Consider the following 21,730-nt stretch of genomic DNA (forward strand, 5'->3'; position numbering starts at 1 on the left):
ATAAATGATTAAAAAAGTAAGATACAAATTTTGATTTTTTTTGCAGGTTTATTTTTTATCTTTGTACTTGTAAATAAAGGTTTACAGGCTTAATATAGATCTATTCTAGTATTTGATCCACTGCTCATGAGTCTGACTTGACCTGAAACTAAAACTGTGTATAAAAAAAATCCACACCTAGTCACTGGAACTCTGCAAGCTGAAAACGCACAAGTCTAAATCTCTCTCAACACTATCAGACCTTCGGAAAAAACATAGGCGCAATGTTGGGATCCATACATCTTCAAATAAAATATAATATTTACATATTTACAAACCCTTAGACAGGAATGTCATCCAAGGTAAATCTGACCAATCCTGAGCATCTTTTTCTTAAGCTGGTCAACTATAATCCATTATTCAATTGAAGTGTATTGAATACGTTCTCCGCCAATTTCTAGGTAATAGCTAGTGTATCATCATGGCACAGGCCGTTCACTGTTATGAATTTTAACTGGCTTTTTTGTACTTGTACCGATGGGCACAAGAAACATATACAAGCAAATTCAAGAGGCTGAGTGAGGCTAATACCCAAAAGTAGTAATCCAGGTGGCCTTCATTCAAATTATCTGGTATCCATCCTACATTCCCTCCTTTCGTAGTTGCATACATAACAACTGTAACAATAAGGCTACTCAAATAGTTCCCTAACGCTGTAGTAAGAAGAGAAAGTGCACTACATAAACTGCGCATAGCATCAGGTGACTGGTCATAGAAAAATTCCAGTTGTCCTACGAAGGTAAAGACTTCTGATGCACCAACCAAGAAGTACTGGGGAATCTGCCAAAAAATGCTCATTGGAATTGGTGTCCCTTCGTCATGGACCAAGTCATAAGCCTTGGCAATACTCAGCCGTCTGATTTCAACCAGAGCAGCTGCTACCATAGCCAGTATCGATATAAAGAGACCAATACCCATTCGTTGCAGCTCTGTAAATCCCCGCTCTCTCTTAGTGTACTTGCTAACAATTGGCACAACCAGACGATCATAAACTGGAACCCATACCATGACGCTCAGAACATCAAATACGGATAACGATGCTGGAGGAATATGGAACTTTGACCCAATGCTAGTATCCAATGTCATGCCCTGTTCAACAAACATTGTGGAAATTTGGGAATAAACAGCAGCAAACACAATACCAGTCGCCCAGATGGGAAACATACGAAGAAGAATCTTCAGCTCTTCCACTTGGGTCACTGTACATAGCCTCCAGGGATTAGAAAAGCCACCCTTCCTAACATCATCATCTGTTATTATTGCTGCTTTGTCAAGACACCTGCAAAAAAAAATCAAAATTCAATGAAAAATTATCAGAAATTGCAATAACTTGGCTTATACTGCAACATGTCAAATTCCAATTTATGAAGTGCACAATATTTTAGCACATAGACAACTCATTTAAAGGATTCTCAGGTTAGTCTATAAAAAGAACAAAATACAATCAGTCCTGAATTCAGTACAATGTAATATATATAAAGAGATATACTTGAATTCATCGGTATGTTCCAGCTTTCGGCTTCCTTGAATTGCAGAATTCCTGTCTTGTACTTCGTATAAATGAGAATGGTCAACGGGTACTTTCTTTCGTAGCTTGCGCAATGATGCAACTACAACCTGGCACATCCGTGTCACAGGACTCCCTCCAGGTTTTTGAAGTCTATAAAGTGGTGTACCAGAGAAGAAACTCCCTATGGCTAATCCCATAAATACTGTAGGAATCGCAAAGCCCCATCCCCAACCAACATTATCCTGGACCCAGACAAGAACGCTACTTGAAACGAGAGCCCCAGCATTGATTGAAAAGTAAAACCAATTGAAAAAAGAGCCTTTTTTCTTCTTTTCTTTTGCATCAGTGTCATCAAATTGGTCGGCACCAAAAGAAGACACACAAGGTTTGATGCCTCCAGTTCCTAATGCGATGAGGTAAAGACCAAGGAAAAATACAGCATATTGCCCTACGCTTGCCACCGGGCAAACACTTCCTTCGCAGGAAGGAGGCTTCAACGAAGAAACAGACGCTGAAAGAGTCAAAGTCGTCATTCCCTGCAAAACTCAGTGCATACTTATCAGCAGCAGCATTGTCTCAACAATGCAGCAATCAATATGTAATGTGATTAAACTATTACATAAAAAGGTAGCTTTCAAAAAAAATCAGCATTTGAATTTCGGAGTTGAAAAATGGACTCTGGCAATGTTTAAGGCATACAATGAAATAAATTGTTGAGAAGGCTGCAATGGTCCAATATCGTCCCCAATATGCGTCAGCCACAACTGCCCCCAAAAGAGGTGTGAGGTAGCAAGTGCCTGCCCAGGTAGTGACATTTTTTGCAGCAGCGGCGTTTCCCTGGTGCAGCCTTTTTGTCAAGTAAGTCACTAGATTTGTATTGATTCCATAGTATGCTAGTCGCTCACAGCACTCGTTTCCTGTAATGTAAAAGTGAAAAATTATTTTTGAAACAAATTAGTAGGTTTCAGTACCTGAACCTATCAGGCAAGCATTTATAACGTCATTTTCAAACATTTCACATGGATTTTGAAGAAAAACCTAAAATGAATGGGCAGGCCCTCCAATTTCCAGTATTCTCTTTTACAGAAGGCCTTCCCCAAAAATCAACAGATCCATCCCCCGTGTACTCTTCTTCACTATCCTGAAAAGTCGAAATATTAAATTGAGTTAGATAAAAAAATAAAACGATCCATGTCCCATTGTACTTCCATTCTTAACTGGCCTGAAAAGCGTTAAGAAAAAATTACCGTACTAGAACAAACACAATTTCTCCAGAGGGATGACTTATGCAGTGGAACACCATATAGGAACCATACTAACAACTACTGGCTCACCATACGACAATCGTTTAAAGGAGGAACGGTAAGAATCAGTGGGCAAAAAATGGTAACGCAATCTATTGTATACTTCGAACTGTAGCTCCTCTCTTTTAGCTTCCAGCCTTATTTTAGGTTTTAGCTTCTTTTCAATGAGATTTATTTGAAAAGGAATAAATTTCTTAGGAAAAAGACAAAATGATAAAAAAATTGCATGGCAGTTGTAAATGTACAACATTCTAATTTTATACCAATGTTATTGGAACCATGTTAGAATGGATGAAATTGGTTCGTCTGATCAGTTTGGAGGCAAAAACTGGTCCAACCAGGTGCCCTAAACCATTTTTGGCAGGTTTTATACGCCATTGAAGTCGTTGGACACTTAATAAACCAGCTGGTTCCATACAATTTCGCAGCCAGGGTTCATCGAAACTTCATTTTTTAAAGAAAGCAATATAATAAATCATTTGCAAGCACAATAGCTAAGCCAAGAGTTTTATTAATGATATTAAAAAGATACCAACTCCTCTAGTTCACTCACCCTAGAATGTTATTTTACTCCAATTTTTAACATTACTATTAAATGTTTGAAGATATTTGAAAGTGGTTCAGACCCATTGAATTTCACATTAAGAAAGTAAAACTTTTTATCTCAAAATTCAGTAGAATTAATATTTTTCAATATTTCAAGATTGAATTCTATTACTTTACAGAATTAGCATTTAATTAATATATTTTAATGCTAATTAGCATTTAATTAATATATCTTAATGTTAATAGCATTAATGGTTGAATTTCTATTATTTTATTTAACATGTATTAGTTACTTAAAATTATAAAATATAAAAATAATAATGATGAAATCCCAACAATGACAATTCAACCCACGTAAATTCACCATTCTACAATACAGTGGAAATGCTATAATCCTACCAATCTCAAAATCCTGAAAATTGTTAAGACTGTTGAATTTTGAATGAGATATGAAGTTCTACTTTCTGCATATAAAGTCTAATGAGGTTAAAAAAGCTCTAAACATCATGAAACAATTAATAGTAATGTTAAAAATATAAAAATTTTCTTTATCTTGCTAAAAGAGGCATTCTCCTTTATCTAATCAAAAGAAACATTCCCCTCTATTTTAAAGGATATAATAAAGAGTAAAAGAAACATTCTCCTCTATTTTAAAGGATATAATAAAGAGAAATGTCACTTTTAGTAAGACAAAAAAAATATCATTTTTTTCATTTTTTTTTAATTCCAATCCATCCACATTTTTTAAATTGATTTAGTACCCAATTTCTTGTAAAATTACTTTAGACTTTAAATAATTTTTAAAATGTAAAATATGTGTGTATAATCTTCTTTCACAGTAGCACACATCTAAGTATCTTTTTGTAAATGTAAAATATGTGTGTAATTATAATAATCTTCTTTCACAATAGTTCGCATCTAAATATCTTTTTTCGGTTACAAGAATTATACTCATACCAAAATGTTTATTCCGTCCATTAACATCTGTTGACCAAAATGAAAAAGCTTTTCAAACGGCAGATTAATCTAAAGTTTCTTGATGAAACAAACCCAAACCCAAATTCTCTGGAGATGACTGGGAACACCATAGAGAAAACATACTAAAAGCAACTAACGTAATGGAATATCAGAGAAAACATACTAAAAGCAACTAAGGAAATGAAGTACCATAGAAAAACCATACTAACCACTGGGTACCATACAAAATCATTTAAAGGGAAAAGAACAGTGAAAATTAATTAGATGAAAGGAAGCAATGCCCCCTATTGTATATTTCTAATTGTTATTCCTCTCAAGTTATATTTTATTTTCAAGTCATTAGCTAATATGCATTAGCTTATCTAATTTTCTAAATACTTTGATTAATTTGAAACATACAACATACTCGTACAGTTATAACAATATTCTTCTCATACTTGTCCAATCTGGTGTCTCTATCTTTTTTCCATTCCAGGAATTGTGTTCATTTCAAAAAGTATTTTTCCCAAATCAACATTTATGGACCGAAACGCAAGGAAAAAAAGTAAAAAAAAAAAAAAATCTTATAACGCCTTCCCAAGTATGTGAAAGATAATATATCTTAATCCCTTTACAAAGTTCATATATTATTTGGCATCAACTCTAATGGAATAATTTGCCTTAGGACCTCTATTTCATAATTTTCTTTTTAAATTAACATTGACGGAATAGTATACAATAATGTTTCCAAACATTTTTTAAGATCAACTCTAGTGAAATAATATGTTTATTTTAACAAATTTTTATGGATTCATAAGCCCAAACCTTCTCAATATTGTTTATAACTTTATATAACATTTTTTTACATTAACTTTAATGAAAAACTTCTAAAAAGCAGATTAATTGAATTTCCATTTTATTATCATCATTCGTGTGATGCTCCCTCTCACAAAACATAGGGCCAATTTTTTTTTTTTTTAAGTCAGAATTTCTGTTGGAATGATGCTAGAGAAACCAGAAGCGTTCCAGCAATTCTTATTCTTCGAGACACTTCGGAGTGTTACGAAAATGACAATATTCTGGCCCAGAGAACTCGATTTTTGAACATTTTAAAATTTGTTGTGTCATATGGGCATAATTTTGTATGTGTTAGTTGTAACTTTTATATCCAGGGCATTTTATATTAATAGTTTTGTAAGTGTAATGCAAGTTTATATTATTTTACACAGATAGATATATTTATATAAATATGAAGAATTTTTATATTTAAATCAATTACATTAAAATTTATTATGTTACTCGTAAAAATTGAATTTAGATAAAGAAAATCTTAATCATTCTTCTCAACCATCTAAATAAACTTAATTGATTTTAAACACCCGCAATAAATTTTGCACCGCTGACCTTTTCACATCAAGACAATACAACCTTTTCCGTGCGCAATGCAAGCTTACATAAATCAGTATGTTACTAATTCTAGTAAGATTTGAAGTCGTTGCTCTATGACTGGGCTAAACACCCCTTTCATGTTGGGCATTTAACAGTTGTGTGGATTGCTACTTCCGACAGCTTGTATTTCATAATGCAACAGATTTACAAGAAGCCCTTTGGAATGAAGTTGAATCTCTGTTGCTTCTCAAAATTCAAGGTTCGCCTTCAAATAAAGAAAACCCAAACTTCCACATTCTCAAATTATGTACTTAATATCTGATTACATAATTATGTCCTCAAATCCGTTTCTGTATACATAATGGGAAAATAAAACTAAATTTCATGTTATTCTGATTATGATTGTACACTGCGTACATTAATCCTGGCTTAATTTGGCCCAGTTTCGGAGTTGTCAATACATACATAAATTACTAATTCCAAGCATGATAGCAATATTGAAAATTTTCATGTTATTTCGTTTATATTGTACACCCTGTGCATTTATCCTGGCTCTAATTTGACCCAATTTCAGGGTTGGCAATACCCACATTCTTATATAAATATAATTTAGAATTAATTTTTAAGTGAGTAAAAAGCCAAAGCCCAATTTTATAATTACAAGCATGATAGCTCAATTGGAAATTTCTCATTAAGAAAACCCCAAAAGTGAACCGGTGATGGAACAAATCAAAAAATTCAAAAAATCCAACATGGCTTGAGATTTCATGGCCCTAGGGGTCAATTTCTTCTATTCGATGGGCAACTCAATCAAAGAAAATGGATTTGTAAAAAATATCCGATAAAATTATTCCATCGAACTCCGAAAGCCGAAAACACTAGATAAGAAGCCTAACAATGCTCTACACCAGGAGCACAGCTAAAGTTTTTCTCCCTTTTTGATTTGGGGGCTGGATGCAAACATATAAACCACAGCAAATGTCAAAACAAAGCTTTTCTCACTTTTTCATTTGGGTGGCTGGATGCAAACATATAAACCAAAGCAAATGTCAAAACAAAGCATATAGAGGATGAATGATTTACTGACCTTCCCTGACTGTAAGAGGTCAGTATTTCCGTCTTCTAAGAAAGCAGTTTTCTCTGATCCTTCCCCTCCAACGTCCATCTCAAATCTCTGTGTTTCTGAACCTCTGTGTGTTATCTGATTTGAGAAAACACAATGAAATCCCTCGCTATAAACAGTGCGGTGATGGCAAGGAAGATGCTTCGTGGTCACCCCTCTACCAGTAGAGGTACAAATGAATATAACTAATTAACATAAATAGAAAAAGATCTCATTTGGGCACGAATCTCAATCGCCACCAAGCAACAGAGCCCGTAAAGAGGAAAAGCAGGCAGACCACTTTAACCAATGAGAGCGGGGATGAGGTGTCTCGCCCTTTGAAGGGACCTGGTCACCCCGCGGAATCTACATAAAGAGGGGGCCATTGAGGAGGTACTAAATCTCATTTAAATATCACCATTTTCGTCTTTTATGGGTCGGAAGAAAATTTTCATTACTACAAATTCATTTCTTCTCAAGATTTGATTTGGTTATATCAATGTGAGGGGCAAAGGCATTTTAATTTAATTTAAAAACATTTTTATATAATAATAATTAAAAATAATAATAATAATATTTTTAGTGTTAATACGTTAAAATTATTTTATATTATATATCTCTTACAGTGATACATTGTAATTTACCTTTCATGACAATGCTAAAAACTTTTAGTTTATTGGTGATACTGATATATTTATATATATATATAATTAAAAAAAAAAAAAAAAAACATATATATTTAAACATTAAATATAATATTATTAGAATGTTAGGTATGGTAATATATTAATTTATATATATATATATATATATATAATATTTTAAATAAATAAATGATTTAGTTTGATAACTAACCATTGATCTAATTCAATTTTTAGTAAAAATTATAGTTTTCTAATAATTTAAAAACTAAATATTAAATATAGTATTATATTAGGTATTGAAAAATATTATATATAATTATATATTAAATATATAAATAGATTAATAATCTCTGATCTAGTTAATTTTTACCCAGTTTACTTAGCTCTAGTAGTATAATAATAATTATAAAGAATATTAATATTAATTTAGTTAAAGGGGTTTGACTGGGTCCTTAAGTTGAAAAATAGCCGTTAGTCTTTTTAGCCGTTGGAGTCTCTGCTTGGACTATTTAACTCGCTATACTGGATCTGTATCTTCAACTTGTCCTGACGATGAACCACACTAGTTGGTTCGAAACGCGTCGACAAATGATCAATTATGTGATTTCGCCAAAGACTTTTCTAAACAAACGTTATGGATCACAGAAGTCTAAATTCCTTGATACTGAAGTTATCAATTAAAATTTTATTATTTATTGAAATAAATTAAAAATTTATTGTTATAAATTAAAAATGATTGTGATTTACTATTATAAGAAAGTAAGTTTATACTGAAGTTATTAATAGTAATCTAAAGAAGTAACATTTTAATGAAAGCGGGACGATTGGTGGCTCTGCAATCTGAGCTAGGATTTGAGTTAGGGTTTGGCCGTTGGTAATCATGGCGGGTCGTGGAGGAGTGGGTTCTGCTTACTCCCTGTTATGGTCAAGCAACCACGAACAGAGGCAAGGGAACTGGTCTACATCGCTTCAAGAAACCACCCGAAGTGATAAGTGAGGATATTAACACAGGAAATATCAAACCTCACGGGCAGAAAGAAAATCATGAGGAAGATAGCAGGGAGAAGAGAAAAGAGGGTAGCAGTGAGAAAGTTGAACCTATGAGTGCGACAGGGCTCTATAAACCCAAGTCGACCATTATTCCTCGGATCGTTTTAAGTGACCCAGCGCTACAGGTGCACAGAGAACACATGGCGGAACACGCGGTTATATGCAAATTTATGGGGATTTGGCCCTTACACGCATGGATAAGGAACCACTGGAAACCAAAGGGTGAAATAAACCTTCACCTTGGATCCAAGGGCTTCTTTATGGTGGTGTTCAACCTTATTTTTACACCACTGCAGATCTTTACATGCGACCATGGGTGATGAATTTTGTCCCAGAACGAGAAACGTTCACTTCAGTACCGGTATGGATAAAACTATACTCTCTTCCTTTAGATTATTGGTTGTCGGAGTCTCTAAAGGCTATCGGTAATAAACTAGGGCATTTTATAAAAATATCAGATGCGACTCTAAGAAGTAAAGACACTTCATTTGCCCGGATTTGTGTGGAAATGGACTTATCTGGGGCACTGCTTGACGTGATCATTTTAGAAGTGTATGATGAAGAATGGGTGCAGGAGGTGGACTATGAACATGTCCCATTCAGGTGCCGTAAGTGCCATGAACACGGGCACCTATACAGAGACTGCCCATCAAACAAACTAGAGAGCAACACAAAAACCACCACAAGCAAAGATCCCGAGGGTTTCACTAAGGTGGGGGGCAAAGGGAAAGGAGGAAAGTGGTACCAAAAGAAAATCAACGAGGACGGGCAACCGAGCCACAATAGTTTCAAAATCTTAGAAGAAGAAGTTGGAAACAACGGGGCAAACCAGGAATCGGAGACTAATACCAATGAGAAGGATAGGGATGCTAGCATGGAGGATATACCAGAGAACAACCAGCAAAAGGATGATCTACCGAGCATTGTGGAGCTCAGTAGGGACCATGAGATGACCCCAAGTGAGGCGGGAACGGAGGACCATGAACTGCAGGAGATTCTTGAGAGGGAGAACTTAGATCTAGAAAAGTTTCTGGAGCAGGGTATTGCCAAAGGGGTTGACTCCCTGCCAAAGGAGGAGTTTGACAGGGTTCAACAACTCTTCCTCTGGAGATCCCAATCGAAGGGCTCTGGAGTCAAGAGAAACCATGACAGCCAGGAGAATAGAGGGATGAAAACAATGGAGGAAACACCGGGGCACTCTTCCAAGAATCTGGGTAGGAAAAGAGGAAGAAAAAGACAAAATGAGCTGTTGACCGAATGTGGAAAACTCATGATTAACTCAGGTAAGATGAGAGATCTCACCAACTACTCCTTTACAAACCTTTCTTAATGAAGCTTACAACCTGGAACATTAGGGGCCTAGGAAGTAAAAGGAAACAAAGAAATCTTAGCAGTAGAATAAAAGAAGAAAAACCAGATATGGTTTTTATTCAGGAAACTAAGTGTTCGATGGACAAGATCAGAGAAATACATAGAAAATGGTTAAGCAAGTATGAGTATCTAGAGGTTAAGGCAGATAACTCGGCAGGAGGGATTCTTACGCTTTGGGATCCCCAGAAACTTGGAATCCTGGATGCGGAAGCATCCAAGAACTATCTATCATTGGTGATTCAACCTTTGGGTGATAGGGAGACTTACATGATTACAAATGTCTATGGTCCTCAAAAACTAGAAGACAAACTCAAGCTTCTCACCTCCCTTGAGGAGCTGAGAGAGAGATATCCTAATATGCCCTAGATTCTGGCAGGGGATTTCAATATGATCAAATCTCTTATAGGAAAAAAGGGTGGCACCAGAACACTAGGCAGAGACTCCATTTCCTTCCAGAACTTCATAAATAAAATGAGACTAGTGGATGCTGAAACAATAAATGGCACTTTCACCTGGAACAACAAGAGAGGAGGGGCTTCTCAAGTTGCCTCTAAACTAGATAGATTCATAATCTTAGAGGACCTCCTTCTCACAGGCCTTAACATGTCAGCTCTAATCCTTCCCTTTGGAGGCTCGGACCACTGGCCTGTCCAGCTTGAAGCCACTTTTATGGGTACACCGAGGAACAGACCTTTTAGGTTTGAAAATGTCTGCCTCTTTCACTCTGACTTCACCAGCAATATTGACAAATGGTAGATGGAAGATTTGCCCATTCAAGGCACCAAAATGTTCATGCTGCAACAAAGACTTAAACACATCAAATCCAGACTCAAAGATTGGAACAAAAAAGAGTTTGGTAATATTTTTAAAGCCAAAAGAGAAGTTGAACAGAAACTCCAGGGGATTAATCAAATCATAATCACAGATGGTTTTACCGAGGAAAGGAAAACTCAAGCTGATTCTCTTCAGAAGGAATGGGAAGATAGGTGCATCCAAGAGGAGATATTCTGGAGGCAGAAATCGAGAGTGTAGTGGATTAGAGAAGGGGAAAGAAACACAAAGTTTTTTCATAAATCAACTTTGGATCACAGGTCACATAACAGAATTTCAAAACTCAAAGATTTTCAAGGGAAAGAGCTTGTCTCCCACAAAGAAATGGAATCTGTCCTAGTACAACACTTCCTTAGCATTGCAAAGGAGCCTCTCTTAGACAGGTCACGGTTCATTAACAATTTCACAAAGTACATTCCCAAGCTTGTAACAAGGGAAGACAATCACAATCTTAACAGGCTAGTGTCTGAAGATGAGGTCAATCAAGTTACCAATGAGATGCAAAATGGGAAAGCTCTAGGCCCGGATAGATTCAATGTGGACTTCTTCAAAGCATGCTGGAAAACAGTCAAACAAGACATCCTTGATGTAGTGGAAGACTCCAGAAGATCCAAAACGGTTTTGAAGGCTCTCAATGCCTCTTTCATAGCTTTGATTCCAAAGCAAGAAAAAGCTATGACACTGGACAGATTCAGACCCATAGCTTTATGTAATGTGGTGTACAAGATTATTTCCAAAGTGATCGGTAACAGACTCAAGCCCCTTCTTCCAGCTCAAAATCAGAGGAGCAAACTGGTTATGTGGAAGGAAGACAGATTCTCAATAACATCATACAAGCTCATGAGGTGGTACACTCTCTTAAGAGCAATAAGCAAGCTAGTATGATCATACAGCTTGACCTAACGAAAGCTTACGACAAACTAAGCTGGTCTTACATCAGGGAAGTGCTGAGAGCTTATGGTTTCGACCACAACTGGATTAGATGGGTTATGGCCCTAGTATCCACGACTAGTTTTTCAATGCTGCTTAATGGCTCGCCCTCAAGAACCTTTATGCCTTCTAGGGGTCTCAGACAAGGAGATCTGCTCTCCCCCTTCCTCTTTGTGCTCATGATGGAAGGGATAGGTAGAGCGATAAAAAGTGCAAATGTTGAAGGAAGAATCCAAGGATTGAAACTTACCATAGATGGAGATACTTCAACTAACCAACAATTTGTAGATGATACTACGTTGCAGGGCATTCCCATGGTCAAGGAAGCCAAAGCTTTTAAACAAATCTTGAACGACTTTGCTATGGCCACTGGTACAAAGGTAAGCCTTGACAAATCAAAAGTTTTCTTTTTTAACACTGACATTGCTATTTAGAGAAACCTCACCAGAATTCTAGGATTTCAAAGGGATCAGTTACCTTCTAAGTACCTTGGAATCCCTCTTACGGACAAACCTCTAAGCAGGGGAGTGTGGGAGTCGGTAATTAACAAACTTCAGGATAGGATCAGGAAATGGACATGCAGATCTTTGAATTTGGCAGGGCGCCTTGTGCTTACAAAGGTTGTCTTGTAAGCCATACCCATTTTTATGATGTCAGCTCTTCCTGCTCCTATAGGAGTTATGCAACAGATCAGGAACATTCAAAGAGATTTTCTTTGGGGCAAAGGGGAAGAGAAAAAGAAATGGGCTTTGGTAGCTTGGGACAAGATTTGCAAACCTAAGGCCCATGGTGGTTTGGGGCTTCATGACCCTGAAACCCTCAACAGAATTTCCGATGCAAAACTTTGGTGGAGGTGGCTTAAGGAATCGGCAACCCCTTGGGCCAAGCTTTGGAAACAAAAATATGCAAATAATTGGCAAGAGAGGGATCATATCCGAATGTCTAGGCTTATCAAGGGCTCCCACATTTGGAATCTTGCTTGGGAAAACAAAGCCATTGTCCACCAGCACAGCTTCTGGGAGATCCAAGCTGGGAACCTAGCAAGATTCTGGGAGGACAACTGGCAACAGGAACCAAACTTGTTTAGGGAAGAACTAACCGCTCTTAAGAATGAGAGTGACAACAAAGGCTTATGCATGGTAAGTGACTTCTGGTATCAGGCAAGGAACGATGGTAAATGGGAAATATGGAAGGATCTGGGCTACAATGAAGAGAGCCCTTTGAAAGCTCAGGCAGGCTCTCTTGCTCAGGACTTGGAATAGAGGAAGATTTTGGTATCATCCTCGTCTGACCAACTGAGATGGGGAAGAAACACAGAAGGTAACTTTAACCTCAAAGAAGCTAAACAAATAGCCCTAGGGTTTGATTATCAAAACCCTGATAAGGTATGGAAGGACCTTTGGCAGCACCAGCATTAGATGAAAATAAAGTTGTTTATGTGGTTGGTTCAACAAAAGAAAATTCTAACTTGGGAAAATATTCTGAAAAGGGGTTTCATTGGCCCATCCAAATGCCATCTATGTGGTTCACAAGAGGAGACGATGGAACACTTACTCAACCTCTACCCTTTCACCTCTACCTTATGGGATTAAGTGGCCACAATCTTCAGGCAGACTGACAGGGACAGACTTAGTATTACAAACACTTTGAAGAATTGGAGAAAAGACTTCTCAGGCAATGAAATCATCAACAAAGCTTGGACTCTGGTTCCAGGCTTCCTAATCTGGGATGTCTGGAAAGAATGCAATGGAAGGATTTTCAAGAACAAAACTGGCTCAACCCAGAACATTATTGCACAAATATTAAGATAGCTCAAAGACACTGTTAGTGCCCTTTTAGGAAGACCTCCAGAGGACCCTACTCTGCCCCAAGACGCTCGTATACTGCTGTAGTTGGGTCTCCATTCGCTAGTTCCCCAGAGCATAAACAAGGGTGTGAGCCAGATAAATGCTGGTAAAGACTTCTGGCAACCTCCTCCTCATGGTTTCTTGAAATTCAATATAGATGGAGCCTCTAAAGGTAACCCAGGGATGGCTGGTTTTGGAGGGGTCATCAGAGATGAGCAAGGGTGCATTAAGGATATCTTTCACAGTGATTTGGGGACTGCCACTAATAACATGGCGGAGCTCATGGCCTTAGAGCAATGCCTGGAAATACTGATCGAGTCAAATTTACATAATGCCATCATTGAAGCAGACTCTGAATTGATTATTAATGTGGCCAAGAAGATATGTAATGGAAAAGCATCAAGAAAAGTTTCCAAACATTAGCAGCTTTTGCCAATCTTTCAGCGCATTCATACCCACCTTCAAACCCTGAAAATGATTAGCTTCGTTCATGTGCAAAGAAAAGCCAACATGCTAGCTAATTGTCTGGCGAATGAAGGAGTGTTATGCAAAGAAAGTTACAGCAGATATGCTTGGGATTTGATACCCTCAGGAAAAATGCATGAGGATTGTCAAACACAAGCGGCCAAAGACATGGAGAACTTCTAGACTATTAGGAATGAACAAGAAAGAAGACTAGTGGAAGCCAGAGTGAGCGGAAACGAAAGTCTTTTTTAACTGTTGATCCCTCAAAAATGCGCAAAACAGAGCTTTCTATGAGGGGGGGCAGGCACGTGGTAAACAACAGGCTTCTTAGTAGGTCGCCGACCACAGATCTTGATAACTTTTGCCATCGAATGGCTATCGGGTGGGAAAGTGATTGAAGGTTAACTATTCAAGCGGACCCGAAGATTTTTAGATCAACGATTCATAATCTTCATCGGGTCCATAAAGAGGGTAAAGACCATGCAAGTTTCCGATCCGATATCTCGGAAGACCGTCAGATCAACAAGGACCTAATCGTATGGATATCGGGTTCTAAAAGTAATCGAAGGTTAAGTCTCAGACCGGACCCGAACATTTATAAATGAATGGCTCATAATCTTTATCAGCGCTGTGAACCAAGTAAAAGGGGCGCATGTTGCCGAGGCGATAGTGTTCGTGATTGTCGGTTCTTACGAGAACTGGATCGAAGGGATATCGGGTTTCAACATGGGAGGAGGTTAAGTCCAAGAACGGACCCGAAGTTTTATACATTAACAATTTATTTACCCTGTCAGCTTCGTAAAGCTAATAAAGGTCATGCATATCTCCGAAGCAATTTCTTTAATGACCGTTGGATCACTGGAGGTCTTATCGAATGGCCATCGGGTTGGATAATGGGCGGAGGTTTAGATGTAAGATTAAGGTATAAGGTTGCGAGTTTGTTTCGGGTTGTTTCAAGTTAATCTTCATCGGGTTAGCCCTTGTTGGTCTTTACACTTGTAAAGACATGTAATATATGTAACATTTCTTGTGGTTAATAAAAGGCTCCACTCTTACTTGACCAAAAAAAAACATTTTAATGAAAGCAAGTCTCATCACCAATTGCGGCCTCTGGAGTTTTGGTGTTTGGAATGGATTTGCAAGTAAAGAGTTTTGGTGTTTGGAATCGATTTGCAAGTAAAAGACCGGTGTTCAACTCTTGGAGGCTTCATCAAGATCAAAATCAAAACACATGCATCTCACATTACTTAGATTAAAAAAGCATAAAAATTAATTTAATTGTAACTTTATTTTAAATTATTTCCCCGATTGATGGGGCACATTAACAAAACGCATGAGAGGGGAGGGGAGATTGGCCCACCTTTGTCACATCCCTCCATAGGGGGGAGACAAGGTCATCGCACCCTCCACCTGACCATCACATTTAACATCCATGCAGCGCGAGGTATAAAATCCAACCAAGGTACGTACACTGAGATAGTATTGTTAACTATGTTGCGCCCTGTTATCACTGGAACGGGGAAGGGGGCAACTTGCCACCCTGAGTTTGATTTTCCTACCCAACTCTTGTTTCCATTTGTTTAGAGGGGGAAGGCATAAGTCCTCCTGGCTTGGCCTTCCCTTAGTTCGAACTTTGTGCAAACAATTGCATTAATACTCAACTAAAAGATGCCACTAAAATTTGCTAGCACCCAAGGGTCCGTCTGCTCATTATGATCAGTGGTTTGTGGTTTGATTGGAATGGTTGGAGGCTTGGGCCCTACAATTCTTAGCTTCAACACACCTTCATCTTCAGCAACGCTGGAAAACAAGTGCCCTTCACTGCATTTCATGCTTGGTCTCAATCCCATTTTCCTTTATGCTCTATTGGGAACTCGTTGAAATTATTTGTGTTGCCTAGCCGTATAATTCATGTGATATAAGTCATTACATTTCATTCCTTCTCTTAATACATAGTTATTCCCTATGTCCCAACACATACATTTCATTCCTTCTCTTAATACATAGTTATTCCCTGTGTCCCAGCACATATTCGTTCCATTATACCAATACACAGATTGTTTGGGCCTTGACACTTGCACCCACACTATGTTTTGACACCGCTACACTTGGCTTACTTGATTTTCTTGCAAAGTTTGTTTGCTAGTCACTAGTTACTTTGCCTTAGCTTAGCTTCATCTATCAATTGCAATTGATTGTTATTGCTCCCAACTTTGGTGTGCTTTCTTGCTATCAATTACTCTCTCTTGTCGCTTTGTTGGTCATTTGTTTATCAAACTATCTCCTATAACATGCCTTGTCAGCGCATGAGAAGAAAACACGACTCCTCTAGAAAGGCGAGGGGGGTTTGCGACCCTGCTTCCAAGCCCAAACTACAACGTAGAGGTATCATGACACAACCCCTAAACACATCCAAACATTTGTGAATCAACAGTTGAGTGGCTTCCAAATCCGGGCCACCATTAAGGTAGACAAAATCAATACATATGTATTGTAGATTATATCAGCACATCAAAACACTCATTGGCAAAGGCCTCAAGGATATAGACACTAAAAGGAAGCTCTATCTTCACCTCAACTCCATCCAAATGGAGAACTAGTAGGTGTCTCTTGAACTCAGGGACATGGCTCTCCAGTTAACATGAATTGAGGTCGTCCTCTCAAAGGGAAAAGGCCCAGCATCACCTAGCATGTTGGTGACACCAACTAAGGTTTCAACATCTAACTAATTTATTTCATGGTACCTTTTTCTGTTTATTGTGGCATCTTCTCTTGGGTGTGGCATCTTCTCATAGTTATCCTAGACTTTCGATAGCATAGCTGCCATTTTGATGCACTTAGGCTTATGAATTTGTCTGATAGTATTGGTAAACATGTTAAGGCATGGTATGGATACTATTTTTTTAGGCAAATCTGAAATTTTAGACAAAAGAACTATATTTTCAACGTTAGTGTGGTTTCCCACATGGCAAACTAGCGACACTATATGTTTACCGCATGTACAGCATTGTTTTAAAAAATGGCCGAGTCAACTCCGATTCGACCCAGTCAGACCGAGCCAATGCCTGGCCAGGTCGACTCAGGAAACAGAACGGCTAGCCGAGTTATTACTGAGCCAGTCATTGACTGGGTCAACTTGGTAACAACTCGGCCGACTCGATAGTGACTCGGTCGGCTCGGTAACAACTCGACCGACTAGGCTCTTCGACAAAAATCTTGAAGCACATTTGTCAAAAGTTGTTCTGCCTCCTACATATCAATGGTTGGGTTGTTGTTTATTGCATATTTATAGCCCTAAAGTAATCTATCACTGTGAGAAAGTTTTGAAAGTATGGTTATCCTAGTGGCATGAATTACAAAACTGAAACAATGCATTGAGCCATACAATGTTTTTAAAAAGGCAAACGTTTTGGCATTGGACTAATAAAGACATATTTACCTCTGATTGTTTTGGAGCTTGACCAGAATTAAATCAAGGGTTTTGAGACTTCATTAGGCATAGAGAATTGGTATTATTGTTGTTGTAATCTCGTGATTGTCCTTAGGATGAGGCAGAAAAGAATCTTGGCATTGGTGGCCAAGTATGAGCTTTGTATTGGACAGTGCACTGGGTGCCATTTTGATATAATGGATATATTCATGAGCCTACTTTGATCATATGTTGTCTTCTCTCTATATTCTAAAGCTTTGTGTTTGGAAACATGAATGAAAATCTTTAAAATTATGTTTCTATAAAAAAAAAAATATTTAATGTATTATTTACAATGAACGAATCACTGAAATCAAACCGGCTGAGTCGATACCGAGTCGGAGTAAGAATCGGAGCCGTTTCCGAGTCAAAGTCAGAGTTTTAAAACATTGGTTCACACACACACACACACAAGTTAAGCATATATATACATAAACATGTAACAATTTTTTTAGCCATGGAGATTCACCCTTACTTTACCATGAAAATTCTAAACATGTAAATAAAATTTATTACAATATCATGGACCAATACTATGGCTTATCAATACCAATGCCTGAAAAACCATAAGACACTTGTTCATATAACTTCTTTTAATTAATTTTAAAAAGATAGGAAGGGTATAACTAATTTTATGATAAAATTTCAACTTTTGACGTGTGGCTACTATTAAAATTATTCTAAAATATTTTCTAGAAATTAAATTCCAATCATTGATCTAATAATTATAAATAATTAAATTAAAATTCCAAAAACCTATTCCAAAATAAACATACTTATTATAAATAATACAACAAATTTACAAAATCCCTTTATTTCAATAAAAGTGAATCTGTATTAACTTTCAAAATTCCAAATTAACCTCTATCAAAGAAACCCCGAAATTCCACTATATCGAATTATGTATGTATTACCTTTCAAAATTCCAAATTAACCTCTATCAAAGAAACCCCGAAATTCCACTAATCCCTTTATTTCAATAAAAGTGAATCTGTATTAACTTTCAAAATTCCAAATTAACCTCTATCAAAGAAACCCCAAAATTCCACTATATCGAATTATGTATGTATTACCTTTCAAAATTCCAAATTAACCTCTATCAAAGAAACCCCGAAATTCCACTATATCGACTTATGTACTTAATAACTGATTAAGTAATTATGCCCTCAATCTGTTTCTGCTCCTAGTATTCTGGCTCTAATTTGGCCCAGTTTCAGAGTGGGCAATACTCACATAAATTTCTAATTCCAAGCATCACTCTGCTCCCAGTATTCTGGCTCTAATTTGGCCCAGTTTCAGAGTAGGCAATACTCACATAAATTTCTAATTCCAAGCATCATAGCTATATTAGAAATTTGTTATTCTGTTTCTAATTCCGAGCATCACTCTGCTTCCAGTATCCTGGCTCTAATTTGGCCCAGTTTCAGAGTAGGCAATACTCACATAAATTTCTAATTCCAAGCATCATAGGTATATTGGAAATTTGTTATTCTGTTTATGATTGTACACTCTGGAGTCTGCATCGATCCCGGCTTTAATTTGACCCAGTTTCAGGGTTGGCAATAACCACATTCTTTTATAAATGTGATTTTTAGATGAGTAAAAAGCGAAAGCCCAAATTTCTAATCACAAGTATGATATCTAAATTGGAAATTTCTCATCAAAGAAAACCCCAAAAGTGACCGAACAAACCAGAAGTATTAGAGTGTTCATAAATCAACCTGGCTTGAGATATCAGAGTCCTAGTTAATTTCTTTACATGGCTTGAGTTCTCAGAGCCCTAGTTAATTTTTTTCTCGCAAGGATGCATGACGATACAAAACAGAAGCACGGTTTCTCTATTTTATCATTATTAAGCTTTTCTAAAGTATTAATCTCTGGACTCCATGGACAAACAGATCAAAGAAAATGGGTTTGCAAAAAAATACCCAACAAAATTATTTCATTAAATTCCGAAAGAAAGCTGAAATCATGAACCAAATAATAAAAGATAAGAGACGTAATAATGCCCTGTACCCCGTAATAATGCCCTGTACCAGGAGTACAGCTAAGATTTTTCTCCCTTTTTCATTTGGGTGGGTGGATGCAAACAAATAAACCAGAGCAAATGCCAAAACCAAGAATACAGATGATAAATAATCTACAATACAGAGGACGAATAATCTACTGACCTTCCCTTCCTGTAAGAGGGCAGTATTTCCCTCTTCTAAGAGTGCAGTTTGCACTGATCCTTCCCCTTCAACGCCCATCTCAGATCTCTGTGTTTCTGAACCTGTGTGTGTTATCTGATTACAGTAAACACAACGAAATCCCTGCCTATAAACAATGCGAAGATGGATGAGTCAAGGTGACTTATAAGGTACGGCAAGGAAGATGCTTAGTGGTCACCCCTCTACGAGGCCAAATGAATATAAATAATTAATAAGAATAGAAAAATATACAATTATCATTTGGGCACGAATCTCAAACGTCACCAACTACCAGTCCGGGTAAAGACGAAAAGCAGGTAGCTCATATTATCCAATGAGAGCGGGGAACTTTGAACGGACCCGCGGAATCTACATAAAGAGGGGATTATTGAGGCGGTACGAAATCTCATACGAGTAGGGCACCGTAACGTTTGCCCGACTAATATCACCATTTTCGTCGTTTATTGGTGAGAAGAAAATTATGGTTAGATTTTAGATTTTTGTGGAATATGTTAATAAAGAAATTGTTTTTTGAATTCATTATATTATTGAGTTTTCATTGATATTTTGAACCATATTAATTGAGAACTATCATTAATACAGATTTATTTTTATTTTTTCAAGTTTTGATTAGTTATTTAAATTCAAATTTAAAAAAATAATACCGTTTTAATTTAATTTTCAAATATTTAAAAATTAATATTAATAACTAATTTTTTTTAATTTGTTAAAATTATTTATATTATATATCACTAATGATATTGAATGAAGTTTTATTTTAATTTTTAAATTATTTAAAAAAATAAATTTAAAAAGTTATTATTATTATTATTTTATAAATATTACTAAGAAAATTAAAATTAGATATTCTAAAATAATAAATTAAAAAAGTTATTTTTATTGAGGATGATGATGGTTAACATCCACTAAAATTAAACTTTGGTCTATCGGACCTAAAGAAATGAATTATTTAGTTTGATTTAAGATTTTATCCCTGTGCTCAAAACGCTTAGAGAGAAGCCTCCCAAGCTCACTATAATTTTGACATCATAAAAGGCTAGGAAGGTCAGTATTGCAACAAAGATTATGAAACTAAGATCTAATGTGGTTGTACGCGGGGCACTCTAAGAGGAAGTGATTTTCATCTTCGATGTTCATATTGTCACAGAGATGGCAGATCCTTTCCATCCATGGTGTTTTAGGAACTACCCAACGACCTGTTTCACTATGGAGCTCATGAGAGTTCGTTCTAATTTTGGCTATATTAATTTTCTTCTGAGCTAGTTAAAACAGAGAGATACTTTTGATCTTCTAGGGTGGGGTTGATAACCTCCTTATAATATCTTAATTTTCTTTTAGCTGCTAAATCTTTCTCACACCATATTTTTTCTTTAAACTTAGAAGTTCTAAGTAACAATATTTTTAATGTTATTAATGTTTTGTAATGCAACATTCTCGTCGATCTCACAATGGTTTAACCAGGCCCTGGTGTCTTTATACCAACCTCGTTTGAGCCTTAGGTGCTTTTGGCTGGAATTTAAAGCTAGCTTAGGAAGTCTATGGTTTCCTATGTTGTTGATTTTGTGCTTGTACAATAGAAGCCTAGTCATAGCTAGGCTCTCGATATGGGAAAGACCCACTTCTATCAGGAGAATATGATAGGGTGTATTGCTTTTAATTTTGAGGTTATACATTATAAAATGCTTCTGGATTTGCTCAATCTTTCTCTAGGATTCTCTAGAGATGCTGCAACCCCAAACCTCACATCCATATAAAATAACAGGAGTGACTAAAGTTTCAAAGAGGAACTTCTTTCTATCCCACATTACGAGGTTTGTCGTTTTACAATTATTTTCAAGACCAAAATAAGCTTTCCACCCCCCATTAATCTTTTTCTCAATGCTATAGTTCTAGTTGAGCTTGTGATGAATATCAATTCCTAGGTACTTGTAAGACGACACTTCCTCCAAGTTACTATTGTCACACATAAAATTAGCGTAAGTGTCCTTCTTGGATTTGATAATCATAACTTTTGTTTTGTCAATATTAACAGTCATACCCATGGTAGAGCAAAAATCCTTAAGAAG

The 21,730-nt window shown here is 36.7% G+C and overlaps 1 protein-coding gene across 1 annotated transcript; it reads right to left on the reverse strand.

Annotated features, from left to right (window-relative positions):
* Positions 1-255: 255 nt before the first annotated feature.
* LOC149234140 (protein NRT1/ PTR FAMILY 8.3-like) lies at positions 256-19,848 on the reverse strand. Its single transcript, XM_089371761.1, is given in 6 exon segments — positions 256-498; positions 501-1,318; positions 1,529-2,085; positions 2,249-2,466; positions 2,588-2,690; positions 19,626-19,848. Coding segments are annotated over 6 exon segments (1,836 nt in total). The 5' UTR covers positions 19,704-19,848; the 3' UTR covers positions 256-436.
* Between the last annotated feature and the right edge of the window lie 1,882 nt (positions 19,849-21,730).

Source organism: Pinus tabuliformis, chromosome 8 (assembly GCF_031772625.1).
Source record: "Pinus tabuliformis cultivar Carrire ecotype Pingquan chromosome 8, CPIR1, whole genome shotgun sequence".
Classification (NCBI taxonomy): domain Eukaryota; kingdom Viridiplantae; phylum Streptophyta; class Pinopsida; order Pinales; family Pinaceae; genus Pinus; species Pinus tabuliformis.